The sequence below is a fragment of the Rutilus rutilus genome (assembly GCF_951802725.1).
Source record: "Rutilus rutilus genome assembly, chromosome: 18".
Lineage (NCBI taxonomy): Eukaryota > Metazoa > Chordata > Actinopteri > Cypriniformes > Leuciscidae > Rutilus > Rutilus rutilus.
Genome location: NC_140231.1, coordinates 33,118,366 through 33,131,390, shown reverse-complemented (window position 1 = coordinate 33,131,390; position 13,025 = coordinate 33,118,366). Strand labels below are relative to the sequence as shown.

At 41.9% G+C, this 13,025-nt stretch overlaps 1 protein-coding gene across 1 annotated transcript in view; it reads right to left on the bottom strand.

The window, feature by feature from the left end:
• The window catches only part of LOC311277686 (E3 ubiquitin-protein ligase TRIM35-like), a gene marked incomplete at its 3' end in the record, with an annotated part of 38,359 nt that extends 25,610 nt beyond the window's left edge, over positions 1 to 12,749 (bottom strand). Inside the window, exons 1-5 of the mRNA XM_084388056.1 lie at positions 12,254 to 12,749; positions 3,867 to 3,962; positions 3,542 to 3,772; positions 3,408 to 3,430; positions 3,220 to 3,335 (exon numbers count right to left, since the gene is read on the bottom strand). Of these exons, the coding sequence (XP_084244182.1) occupies positions 3,220 to 3,335; positions 3,408 to 3,430; positions 3,542 to 3,772; positions 3,867 to 3,962; positions 12,254 to 12,646 (859 nt within the window). The 5' untranslated portion in view covers positions 12,647 to 12,749. The remainder of the gene's footprint in view (positions 1 to 3,219; positions 3,336 to 3,407; positions 3,431 to 3,541; positions 3,773 to 3,866; positions 3,963 to 12,253) is intronic.
• Positions 12,750 to 13,025: the final 276 nt, after the last annotated feature.

The following is a 13,025-nucleotide window of genomic DNA, read 5'->3' as shown; positions in this document are numbered from 1 at the left end:
GCCCGAACGACATCATAAATATGGATGAGGTTCATCTGACGTTTGACCTGCCTCTGTCAACAGGAAAGGCGAATCATCTGTCACGCTGAAAACCACTGGGCATGAAAAAATGCACTTCCCCTGTGTTCTGAACTGCACGGCATCAGGAGAAAAGCTTCCACCGATGGTGATTTTTAAACGCACAACAATGCCAAAAGAAAAATTCCCGAGAGGAATTGTTGTGAAAGTCAACAAGAAAGGATGGATGACGGAAAGCCTAATGCATGAATGGCATTCGGAGTGTTACGGCAAGCGACCGGGAGGATTCTTTCACAGGAACAAGGCATTGCTCGTTAATAACAGATTCGGTGAAAGAAGACATCAAGAGGACAAACTCAATTCCAGCTGTGATTCCTGGGGGCACAACAAAGTATTTGCAGCCACTCGACATCAGTGTAAATCGTACATTTAGGGTGGGCTGACAAATGGGGAGAAATCCTTCACTAAAACGGGCCACATGTGAAGAGCAACTTATGGTCAAGTCTGCCAGTGGGTCCTGACAGCGTGGAGCATTGTCAAAAAATCCACTATCATCAACGGGTTTGAAAGGCTGGACTGCTGCATGTTGAAGAGGGCAGCATGAGCTCAGCGGGGAATTTGCCTCCGGATGAAAGTGTTGAGAGCGACAATGAAAACGATCCAATATTGGATGAAGCAATTCTGAGGTTATTCAACTCCGACACCGAAGGAGATGACTTAAGTGGTTTCAGTTCACAGGAGGAGGAAGATAGTGACCAATGACTTTCTTGGTAGGCTACTGTTTACCGCTAATTTATTTTTTGTTACAAGCCGTGTTTCGTTAAAGCCTGTGTAAAGTTAGTTTGTTTCAATGTACCGGTAGGCACCTACGGCTAATAGACATTTGCGGCTTATTTATGTTCAAAATAATAATTTAAAAAAAATTCAGTGAGTGTTATATTCAGGTGCGCTCAATAGTCCGGAAATTACGGTACTATTGGTTAAACATGCATTGAGGAGAATATGTTAATGTTCTTCTCCCCCTCTGGATCTCCACCCATTTGCCTCATCTTTTGGTTTCCTGTCAGTCAGTTTCGGTGTAGGTATTCCACTCATGTTTAACAATGCTTTGCTCAGGGTATAAGAAGGAAAGGTAACTGTTGATCTAGGAGAAAGGCTTTAACCCTGCCACTCCCGCACACCGTACGTAACCTTATACCACAAGAAAGGCTTTACGACCTCTTCTGCACGAAAGGAATATTATTTGTTACAACTAAGTTTCTATACAGTATGTTGTTCCATTCGACTGTCTGTATATTTAAACATGTAACTTAAGAAATAACTTTGCCTGCTTTAAAGGCTTTGAGAATCTTTCCTTTTATCACTGATTATGTTGAAAACTAAAGTGATTATAACTTTCGTTATGTAAACGTTCAGGTTAAATCCTACGTTTTCCTATCAGTTCTAAGGAAGACTTTTACCTTTAAAGCATAAGAGGTTAAAGAATAACAACAACTTAAATGGAGTCAGATTAATTATATTGGGGTCAGATAAATATTTGTTTATTTACTATACACGTCATAATTATACACGTCATCCTTCAACTGCCTTTTGTTCCGATTATTGGTTCAAAATAGCAGCATAAGTTTCCAGCCTTACAGTGGGAACGCAAAAGTTTTGCGAGGGAACGAGGGAAAAAAATTCTCCCATCCTAATTTTGTTTCCACCACCACGTCCCTTTAGGGGGTCTGTAGTGGTTCTCAACTCCAGTCCTCGGGACCCACTGCTCTGCACATTTTGTATGTCTCCCTTATTTAACACACCTGAATCAGATCATCAGCTTGTCAGGAGAGACTCCATGAACTGATTTGAGTGTGTCAGATAAGAGAGACATACAAAATGTCCAGAGCAGCGGGTCCTGAGGACTGGAGTTGAGAACCACTGCCGTAGAATACACATCTAGGCTATACGTTTACAATTGAGATGTTTACCAAAATAAAGAATATCTTTGTAATTGAATTTATATAAAAGAAATACATAGAAATTTGCATGAACAAATATAGCATAGAATCATTATAGAATAAAATGCAACTTAAGGTGAAAAGTGTAATATCAATTTATGACAGAACCGTAACCCCAAATTCATAATTAACAATTAATAAAATATCCTATTTGATTATTTGTTTCATAAGTTACAGAGAACAGTGTTGTAAATTGTACAAAACACCCAAATTACATCTGACCTTGATTATTGTTACATTGCTCATAATTATCCCATACAGAACTTCAATTAACATCCAACAACCACACACAGTACCCCCTATAACTTCCTCACATTCACAGAAAACAGAAGAAAACCCACATCACATCACATCACAGTCTTATTTAGTAGTAGCTATTTGTCACACATACATCACTGCAGCTGACACACACACACACACACACACACACACACACACACACACACACACACACCTTATATTATTATTCATTAATTTAATTGAAAGCGGCATAAATGAGAATTTATACCCGTTAAGCTTGCAGTTTGGTAACCTGTACCTTCGGCAAAAAGATGATAATTTGTAAAATGAAAACTTAAAACTAAACTAAAAAAGAACAATTCATGATAAAACAAACCACACCCTATTTAATAATTTTCAGCTGAAGTTTGACATGAATCATTTAAAATTCCTACTAATAATTTAAATATGAAACACTAGTATTACACTAGTAACTTATGTTTTTACATGCGCACTATTTTAAAGGCTGTTAACACGATGTTTGAACTCAACATTGCAGTGTAACATTGAATTGATGATATTCCAACAGATTTTATTTTCTTCACTTTTCATCATGTTCAGTTGTTCATTTTCTTTTGTTCACTAAGGGCATTCTCAAAGGCTTGACGTAAACCTTCCTCTCTAGATACGGTGTTAGAGGGTAATCGTGCAGCAAACCAGGGAGGGACCAGCATCACACCAGCTGGGAGCAGAGGGGTTTCGGATCTAGCCGGTCTCTGGAAGTCTCTTCTATTAATCTTTCTGCTGTCCCCTCCACCTTTTGGAAAATGATAATATAGATTATATTCATCATCTGAATCATCAGAAACCTTTATCGGCATGAAACGTCTCAGGATGAGAAAGATCAATGCTGAAGTCTGAAGCTAAAGAGAGAGAACAGATACTCATAGATCCTCACATTGTTTAATTCTGTCATACTCACTTTTACCAACATTGTCCTGCATCTTCTGTAAGACATTGAGCTTCAGGTTGGTCAGGTGATCTGTGAAAGTGATCGTCACACTTGGACTGAGGTCTGGATCTGGAGTATATTGGGCTCTGAAACAACATTGAAGAGTCAGAGATGCTGATCATTTGAGTTCAGAAGCAAAGAGACAAAAACACACAAACCTTTGCAATGTGGCCTTAAAGTTCTGTAAAGAAAAAAAGAAAGAAAATAAATGTACATTATTCAGCAAAACTTAATTTGGTTTTAATCTCTGAAATTGACATATCACTGGAGAATAATGAAGATTCATTGACACCTGCAGGAATGAAACATCTTCAGCCTTCATCTGCTCCTCGATGTTTCTGATTGTGATTGTGAGAGATGAAATCTGTTTGCTCGTCTCTTCAATCTTCTTCTTCGTCATCTGACTCTTCTTCTCCTCTTCCTCTCTCAGCGCTGTTATTCTGGCCACTTCTTCATCATGTAAAAGCTGGTGAAGTTTCTTAAACTCATCTTTAATCTGCTTCTCTGTGTGTTCTGCATTAATCTAAGATTAAATACATTTTATACAAATATATTATGCCCAAATTAAATCAATATCAATATAGACATTCTCAAAATAGTTTAAATAAATTTCAAACCTTAATTTGTTCAGCAGTTTTATTAAAACTCTGTTTGAAATTCTGAAATGTTCTCCGTTTCTCTTGTAAGGGCTTCAGTGCAGCTTTGAGTTTCTCCTGAAACAAAATCAACATAGAAATAATGTCTTACATCTCATTTATTGAGTGATATTTAATTTTTAGGTTGTTGCCTCATTTCTTTGATGTATTTTAGATAGCAAAATGGAGGTGATATTTTTGGAGGGAGAGAGTTGGGTCGAAATTATTATAAAATATCTGTGACCCCCACAAATCACCACTGTTCAATGTCCTACAGACTGCAGCGACAAAAATCCTTACCAATCCTTGTTTTATAACTCTGATGATACATAAATCTGAATAATGTCTCGGTTACATAATTATGTAACCCTCTTTTTTTTTTTTTTTTACCAGGAAAGTACTCGTTGAGATTAAAAATCTCTTTTTCAAGAGTGTCCTGGCCAAGATAGGCAGCAGTACAACCATACATACAACACAGAATACACAATAACATAAAACAACTAAAATAGCAGATACATCAACCACAAATCCTTAGCATATCATGCTGTACAACTACAGCCAGATGTGGCTGCTTCCAAGTCAGTTAATATCCTCTTAAAAGTAACCAATGAGACAAGCTTATTAAGTTTCAAATTTTTCTGTAACTTGTTCCATGCAGAGGGAGCAGCAAAGTTAAATGCCTTTTTTCCCCAGTTCAGTTCTAACATTTGGTACAGACAGAAGGACACGATCCTGGGACCGAAGATTGTAAGTCCCAATATTTTTTACACTGATGTAGGTCAGAAGGTAGGATGGAAGAAGACCTAAAATAGCCTTATATATAAAAACATACCAGTGTTGAAGTCTCCGTGTTGACAGAGAAGACCATCCAACACGTTCATACAGTTCACAGTGTTGAGTGAGGAATTTAAGACCAGTGATGAACCTCAAAGCTCCATGGTATATAGTGTCCAGTGCATGTAAACTTTGAGATGAAGCATGCATATATAAAACATCACCATAGTCAATAATAGACATAAAAGTACCAGCAACTAACCTCTTTTTAGATTCGAATGAGAGACAGGATTTGATTCTAAAATAAAACCCTAGTTTAAGTTTTAATCTTTTTGCCAGCTGCTGAATATGAGAAGTAAAAGAAAGAGATTCATCTATTAAAATACCGAGATATCTGTATTTAGAAACACACTCAATCTTCTTACCCTGAGAAGAGATGATTGAAGGCAGATTTAATTTGGATTTTGAATTTGAAAAAAAAAAGCATTACTTTTGTTTTTTCAGCATTTAAAACAAGTTTCAGATCATAAATGTTCTGTTGAAGCATATTAAAATCAAATTGTAATTGGGAGAGGGCCTGGACTGCTGTAGGAGCTGAGCAATACAGTACAGTGTCATCTGCATAAAAATGAAAATTTCCTTTCGATATGTTATGATTTATGTTATTTATATATAGGATGAAAAGCAGTGGACCCAGCACTGATCCCTGTGGCATGCCTTTTGTTATTTTGAGATAGCTAGAGGTGTTTCCCTCCGCCTGCACACACTGAGTTCTGTCTGTAAGGTAATTAACAAACCAACTTACAGTTTGTTCAGAAAGTCCAGCCCTCCACAGTCTGTGCTTAAGCACTGTGTGGTCCACTGTATCAAAAGCCTTAGAAAGGTAAATAAAAAGGGCTGCACAATGCTGCTTTTTGTCTATGGATTCAATTAAGTCATTTAAAACCTTAAGAGCTGCAGATGTTGTACTATGCCTTTTTCTAAAACCGGATTGAAAGTTAGATAGAACATTTTTACTGTCTAAAAAAAATCTTTAATTGATCACTGACAAGAGACTCTAAAACCTTGGCCAGGACAGACAATTTAGAGATCGGTCTATAGTTATTTAATATAGCAGGGTCACCACCTTTTAACAGGGGAATCACAAAAGCTGATTTCCAGATGGACAGAATGACATTTGTGTTCAAGCACCGATTAAAAATATTAGTTAAAGGCATGGAAATAAAATTAGCTGCTAACTTTAAAAAGTAAGGATCCAATTTGTCAGGGCCTGCAGATTTTGTTGTGTCCAAATGTTTGAGGGCTTTATCTACGTCTGAAACTTTAATAGGACTAAAACTAAAACACTGAGTAGAAGGTTCGGAACCAACAGTCTCCACTATAGGGGAACACTTATGTTGAGTATTTAGTGACTCAAATAAAAATCCTGAGGCTATGAAATGTTCATTGAAACAATCAAGAATTTTGGTTTTGTCAGTAATTGTTTTAGAGTCTATCACAACGTTTGAAGGAAGCTCCTGACCTTTACTGTTTTCTGATAATGATTTGATAGTTTTGATGGGTTATTCAGGTTATGAGTGGTTTGAGAAAGAAAATGATCAACTTTGGCTTTTCTAATTTTGAGAGTACATGCATTGCGCAGCTGCCTGAAAACCAGCCAGTCAGAGTTCTCATTAGATTTTCTGGCTTTTGCCCATGCCACATTGCGGTCATGGAGGATCTCTTTCCCTGAAGGAGGCAACGGAGACGTGACGTCGACATGCCGGTGTACTGGGATTGCGCCAGGGAGCCCTATCATCTTTGAGTGTTAACAGAACAATAGGTAACTTGCGTAACCCCGGTTCTCTGATAGCATTAAGTGTGTCTCACTATGGGATACGCCCCTTCTGCGGATTCCTCAGAAGTCCTATTACATTACGCCAGCCCCAATTGGCTGGCAGACATGACGTAGTGTCTGGGGGTGGCTACCCCACCCCTCAGTATAAGAGGAGCAGCACTTCGTCATTAAGATATTCAAAACAAGCACACCTCTTCCTCGCTTCACACAGCAAGGAGGGTGATCTGGTGAGACACCTCACTTAATGCTATCAGAGAACCGGGGTTATGCAAGTAACCTATTGTTCTCTTTCAAGCATACGTTTTGGTGTCTCACTATGGGATATTCTAACTCCCGTATCGCCAGATAGCCTGCCTCAAAATCTCCTGCCATCCACAGCACCGCCTCTAGGGATGGATCCCTATGGATCCCCTATGGCAGTGGTTCTCAATCCTGGTCCTGGGGACCCACAGCTCTGCACAGTTTGTATGTTTCCCTCAGTTAACACACCTGATTCAGATCAACATCTCGTTAGGAAAGAGCTCTGAACTGAACTGGGTGTGTCAGATAAAGGAGACATATAAAATGTGCAGAGCTGTGGGTCCCCAGGACCAGGATTGAGAACCACTGCCCTGTGGAGTCCCGAATTATGACTCAACTCCAACGCTCAATACTGCATGTGCTAAAGTTTGAGCTGTAACATCCAGCTTATAGAACCTTGCAAATGTATGCGGCGAGGACCAACTCACCACTTCACAAATATCTTGTATCGTGACTCCTTTAAAGAAAGCCCACGAAGTTGACATTCCCTTTGTTGAGTGTGCATGTAAACCAGCTGGGGGCGCATGACCCTTACTGGAATATGCCAATGAAATCGCCTCCACTATCCAGTGCGACAAACGCTGCTTAGTAATCGGCTTCCCCATTTTTGGTTTCACCCAAGATACGAACAGCTGATCACTCTCCCTGAACCCTCTGGTTCTTTCCGTGTAAATGCGTAAAGCACGCACTAGGGCACAACTCATTTAGCTTTTGCTGTTTTGATGAAGCAAAAGGTGGTTGATAGAAAGCTTTTAACTCAAAAGGAGTGATAGAATTAACTACTTTCGGCATAAATGCAGGATTAGGATACTCCTGCATCCCCGGGCATGAACTGCATACATGCTGAATGCACCGAAAGCACATGAATCTCACTTACGCACTTCGCTGAAGCCAAGGCTAACAGCAGCGTCGTCTTAACATTATTTTAAAATCAATCCTGTCCAGTGGCTCAAATGGGGACATTGAGAGAAATAAATGCCAGTGCTAAATGCCATGAAGGGGAAAACTGTTTTGAAACTGGCAAAGCGCAACACGCTCCCTTCATGAACCTGCACACTAAAGGATGCTGCCCAAAGGTTTTATTATCAAAACCTATGTGACAAACAGAAATAGCGGCCAAATACACCTTTATGGTTGAAAACGTTATTCCTTGGTCTATCAAATCCTGTAGAAATGATAGAACTACTGCCACTGAGCACTGAAAAGGGATCTCATGCTTAACCACGCACCAGCGCTCAAACACGCCCCATTTGCACTCATAGAGAGACCTAGTCGACGAAGCTCTAGCATTCTGTACGGTTCTGACGACATTGTCAGACAGACCAGTTGTATTCAAATTTAACCAATCACAGGCTAGGCCCATAGTGCCAAGCGTTCTGGATGTGGATGAAAGACCCCCCCCCCCCCACACACCCCCCCCCCCAAGGGAAGTGATCTGATTGTCTATTTGCAGCGTTTTGGTGCCATCGTGTGGCTGAGTCATGAACGAGTTTGTGGTCTGTACTGCGCATGCTAAGGGTACTTAGCGCTTGGACAGAGTCTGAGTGGCTCATCACCTCTAAGGGATCGATAGCTCCCCGAGGTGATGTTATAATGTGTTCTGTGAACATGTTTTGCAACATTTTTTGGGGCATTGTGTTTTGCAACATTCTCTGGGGGTACAGTGAAAATTTTATTGAATTTTGAACATGAAAAGTGCTTGTAACTAGTGGGTGGGTGTGCACCTTTTCACCGCTCTGTTTCCCCCGGCCCAACCGGGCGCTGTTTTCCCCACAGAACATCTGTGAACAGAGGAACTCGTGACTTGTTGAACGCTGAACGACTGAGGGTCGGGAGCTAGCGAACTGGTGGGCTGTTCCCTCCCCTGGGGAAGACCCCGTCAAACTGCCTTCTTCCTCCTTGCTCCCTGAAGATGGGGCTGAGGATGAGGTTGAGGGGCTGGCTGGACCGTCTGAGCTGCTGCAGGCGGATAGTTCTTCCTAGGCCAACCAGATCTCTGTTCTTGCACTCCACTCTGACCCGCTGCACTCACGATAGGTCTCTGCCATTTTGGAATGCGAAAGCTGGGAGGTGGACGGGCCGTAGCCTGCGCGCAGGTCTGTCGGGGTGGCGGAGGTGGTGCAGTCTGTGTCTTTCTCGGCATACAGAGTTGCAAGGCCTCGTCATCCCTCTTTTTTTCTTCGCATCTCGTTTGCATCAGTGTCAGAGCTGAGCCAAAAATGCCCTCTGCAACAACCGGTGCGTCCAGGATGGCTTCCCTGTGAGAGAGATTAGCCAGATTAAGCCATCGTCCTCTCTCTTGGATAACCATTGTGGCCATGGCTTTCCCAGCAGCTTGAACCGCGCATCTCTAAAGATGCAGAGAGAGATCCATGACAACACAGATCTCTTCCCAGTGTGTCTGACCTGGTATGGTAGACATTTCGTCCTGCAGCTCCGCTTGGTATGCGGTCAGCAGAGAGATCGCGTGCATAGCCCTGACAGAGAGCGCGACTGCTTTATAAGCGCGATCCGTCATGCTCAACTGGAAACGGTCAGCTTTAGATGGTAAGGTCGGATTTGCAGCCGCCGTGCGCTTCGGTTGCAAGTGCGCGGCAACTAATGGCTCCATGGGGGGCATTCGGAGAAGGCCTTCCTTTTCCATCCCCTCCACATCGAGAACGGAGCAACCCTGCACTGGCATCTTGCTGGTAAACGGCTTGCCCTTCCACGTAACCGCGACCTCCTCCAGGAGCTCTGGGAAAACAGGAAGGAGCTGTCGTGCTGCCCGTTTTGCACTCGGCAGCCTCTTCCCCTCATAGCGAGACTTTGCAGTCTCTGCTACCACGGTCGGCCACGGAATATTTAGTTTCCCTGCAGTGTGTTTGCATACATCTTGCAGATCAACAGTAACAAGAGGGGAGGATGGTGGCCTGCCCACCTCTTCCGTGGATCCCACCACAGGAGCTGTGCCGGTTGCGCAGGGGGGAGGAATGGAGAGTCCTCGAAGTCTTCCTCTTCATCAGAGAGAAGGAAGTACAATTGTCCCTCATCCTCGAAATCAAGCGCCTCCTCTTCCTCGTTCGTGCTGAGCAGACTGGGCAGAGGCATGCACACATCGAGCTGCTCACTCCAGGATAGAGCTGCCGTGGTGGGCAGCTCTACAGGGATGGATACCTGTGGGGTGGCAGCTGGCGCGGGGCTAGGTGTCATGAGGGGATCCTGGCCCGACAGGCTAGCTTGGCGTGCTAGCCTGTGACGAAGGCTCTTCATGGTGAAGCGTGCGCAGTGTTCACATGAACCAGGCTTCTCGATAGCCAATTGAGCATGTTTCAGCCCGAGACATGCAGAGCAGACCTGGTGTGTGTCCTTGCATGAAATTTTGTTCCCGCATGAACAGAGTCGCACAGAATCTCCCTCACTAGCCGGGATAGTCTGCATTGCTGCAGACATCGTAGTGTCGAACAATCCTTGCAATCGGCTGGAATGCTAATCGAAGGAGCCAGGCGAAAAATGCCTGGTGGCCAGTAATTCGTCCAGAAGTTCGTAGAAAAGTTTGTAAGATTCTGGTGTGAAGCGAGAAGAGGTTTTTGAATGTCGTAATGACGTAGTGCTGCTCCTCTTATACTGAGGGGAGGGGTAGCCACTCCCAGACACTACGTCATGTCTGCCAGCCAATTGGGGCTGGCGTAATGTAATAGGACTTCTGAGGAATCCGCGGAAGGGGCGTATCCCATAGTGAGACACCGAAACGTATGCTTGAAAGAGAACAAGCCAATGCACATTGACGTGCAAGATTTGCATCTCGCGCTCCGCCACGCAGAGTGGGTATAAATAGGAAGCATTTGTCTTTCGCTGAGGAGCCGAGCAAGAGCCCCGTGTTCAGCGGTGGTCCAACAATGGTGGCGACGGGACGTTCCGTCAATGTGCCAAAGTATTGGGATCCCAAGTTAAACACCCAGCGTAAGCCTCCTGATGCCGAGGAAGTCCAACTGCCAACTGAACTCAAGCAACTCAAGCAGTTCAACACTGATCGGTGTCTCATGGCGGAACAGAAACAAAAACAAAAACAGGATTCTCCTCCCGGGAGGGAGTGGTGTGGTCACCATCTCCCGAAGAGCTCCTTCCTGGTGGGCGAAATTCTCCACCACGTCGCCGAAGAGCCCAACCTGGGAAATGGGGGTGTAAAGGAACTGAGACTTGTCTGACTCCCTCATATCGGCCAGGTTGAGCCAGAGATGGGTCTCCTGGACCACTGGTGTGGACATCACCAGGCCCCGTTCTAGGCACCTATAGAAGGGTGGGCTGGCAGATATCCTGGGTGGGCTTTTTTTCTGTCATTCATAGATAGATAGATATCTAGATAGGCCTAGATATTCTTAATAACTATATTTATTTATACATTTTATAAAAATATAATAAATTAATCTATATTTATTGACGTTGATGAGTATATGAAACTGTATCAATTGCCAGTTTTCTGGTAACATTTTTATGAATTCTAACAAAGATATACCAACATGTATTTGAAATACATTTATTTTATGTATAAGTATATTACAAATACATTTGCATATTTTTTGTACTTAATATAAATATCCTGCAATTGTACTTTTGGTAAACTACATTGATATACTTAAAGTCTGCTAAATTGGAACTACTTTTGTACTTGTACTTTAGTTACCCAGAAATAGTGCTGAGGTCCAACTAAAGATATACTTCAGTATATTTGATTGTGTTAAAATGGAACTACTGCAATTATACTTTAGTTACACTTTAAATATCTTGCATTTAAACACTATCCTTACTAATAGTGATATTAAAGCCACATTTTTAGGTTTAATGATAAGAAATGTCATTATGCAATGAAAAAATACTTCAAAAAAGTTTAATATCGCATTTACATCAGTAAGTCTAAAGCGATATGCCTGTTAATATGTTAATGGATTTGTAGTATACTTAGTATGAAATAAATATATTTTAAATCCATTTTGGTATAGTTTTTTTTTCAATAGGGATATCAAGCATCGCGTTAGTTCAGGCAGGCCACGTCAGCCAAGTTCACATCAGCTGATAACCAGCTGTTCATGACGTGTTCCAATCCAGTGTCGTCTGTCGACTCCATCCTGGTTCTGTTCTATACCCCAGGGGGGTTTGAGTTGCTGCTCTCCCCGCTCTGTCCAGGCAAAGCAGAGTTTTGCCCAGAACAGAACCATACCGCCAACACTAACTGTATGTTATAATTGTAATAAATTTATATACTTGGCAAAGTGGTCCTGACTGAAGTTATGTAAACATGAATGTGAACAAACCTGAATGACGCTGGTAAAAAATATTTATGGCTGGGAAATTTTCTTAAGTCACTGGCCAGTGGCCATTGTCAGTTGTGGGAAAAAGTTAGTTTTAGGCCCTGTCTGTAAATAACTAATGATGTCTGATCATTTAGAAGAAGAATGAGGAGAAAAAAAATCAACCTCACCTTATAATCCGCGACAGCTTCATCTACAGGACTGAATCTGTGGTTGGTGTGTTTTCTGGAGTCTCGACACACCAAACACACGGGCTGTTGATCATCCAGACAGAAGAGTTTGAGCTCCTCTTTGTGATCTCTACAGACTCCAGATCCAGATTTCTGTCTTCTCTCTTGTTGAAAACTCTCACACAGGTTCCTCAAAGCCAAATTTACTGGAGGACGATCATTTGAAGATGTTGTTCGGCAAACCGGACATTCTTTAAATGTTTTATTTCCCCAAGCCCTCTGAATACAGCTTGAACAAACACTGTGGCTACACGACAGAAGAACAGGAATTAAAAAAATGTCACCGCACACCGGACAAGATAAATCCTCCTCAGAAAAAGATTGAGACGCCATTTTTCTTAGTTACTTAGAAATTAATCTCAAAGTCTTCTCTTTCAGTTAAGTAATACTTGTTTTAACTCTCAGCAGTCTGTTTTGAGTTAAAAAAAACCTTCCCATCCAGAACAGGTACTCCCAAAAACATGCATCAGCAATATTAATAATCACCAGGAATAATAATCCTTACTGAATTATTCAGTGGTCTATGTCGATTGAGCTACAGGTTCTGTGTGAACTAACTGCAGATCAACAGGTGTGTCTGACCAAAGTCTCTTGGTTTATCTTGACTTTCATCCTAAACAAACCTTTGAATTGCTTTAGAGTTTTAGAGTTTAAAAGCTTCTACAGTATATTAACCACTATCATCTTTATAATGAATGGAAGCTTGTTTCCG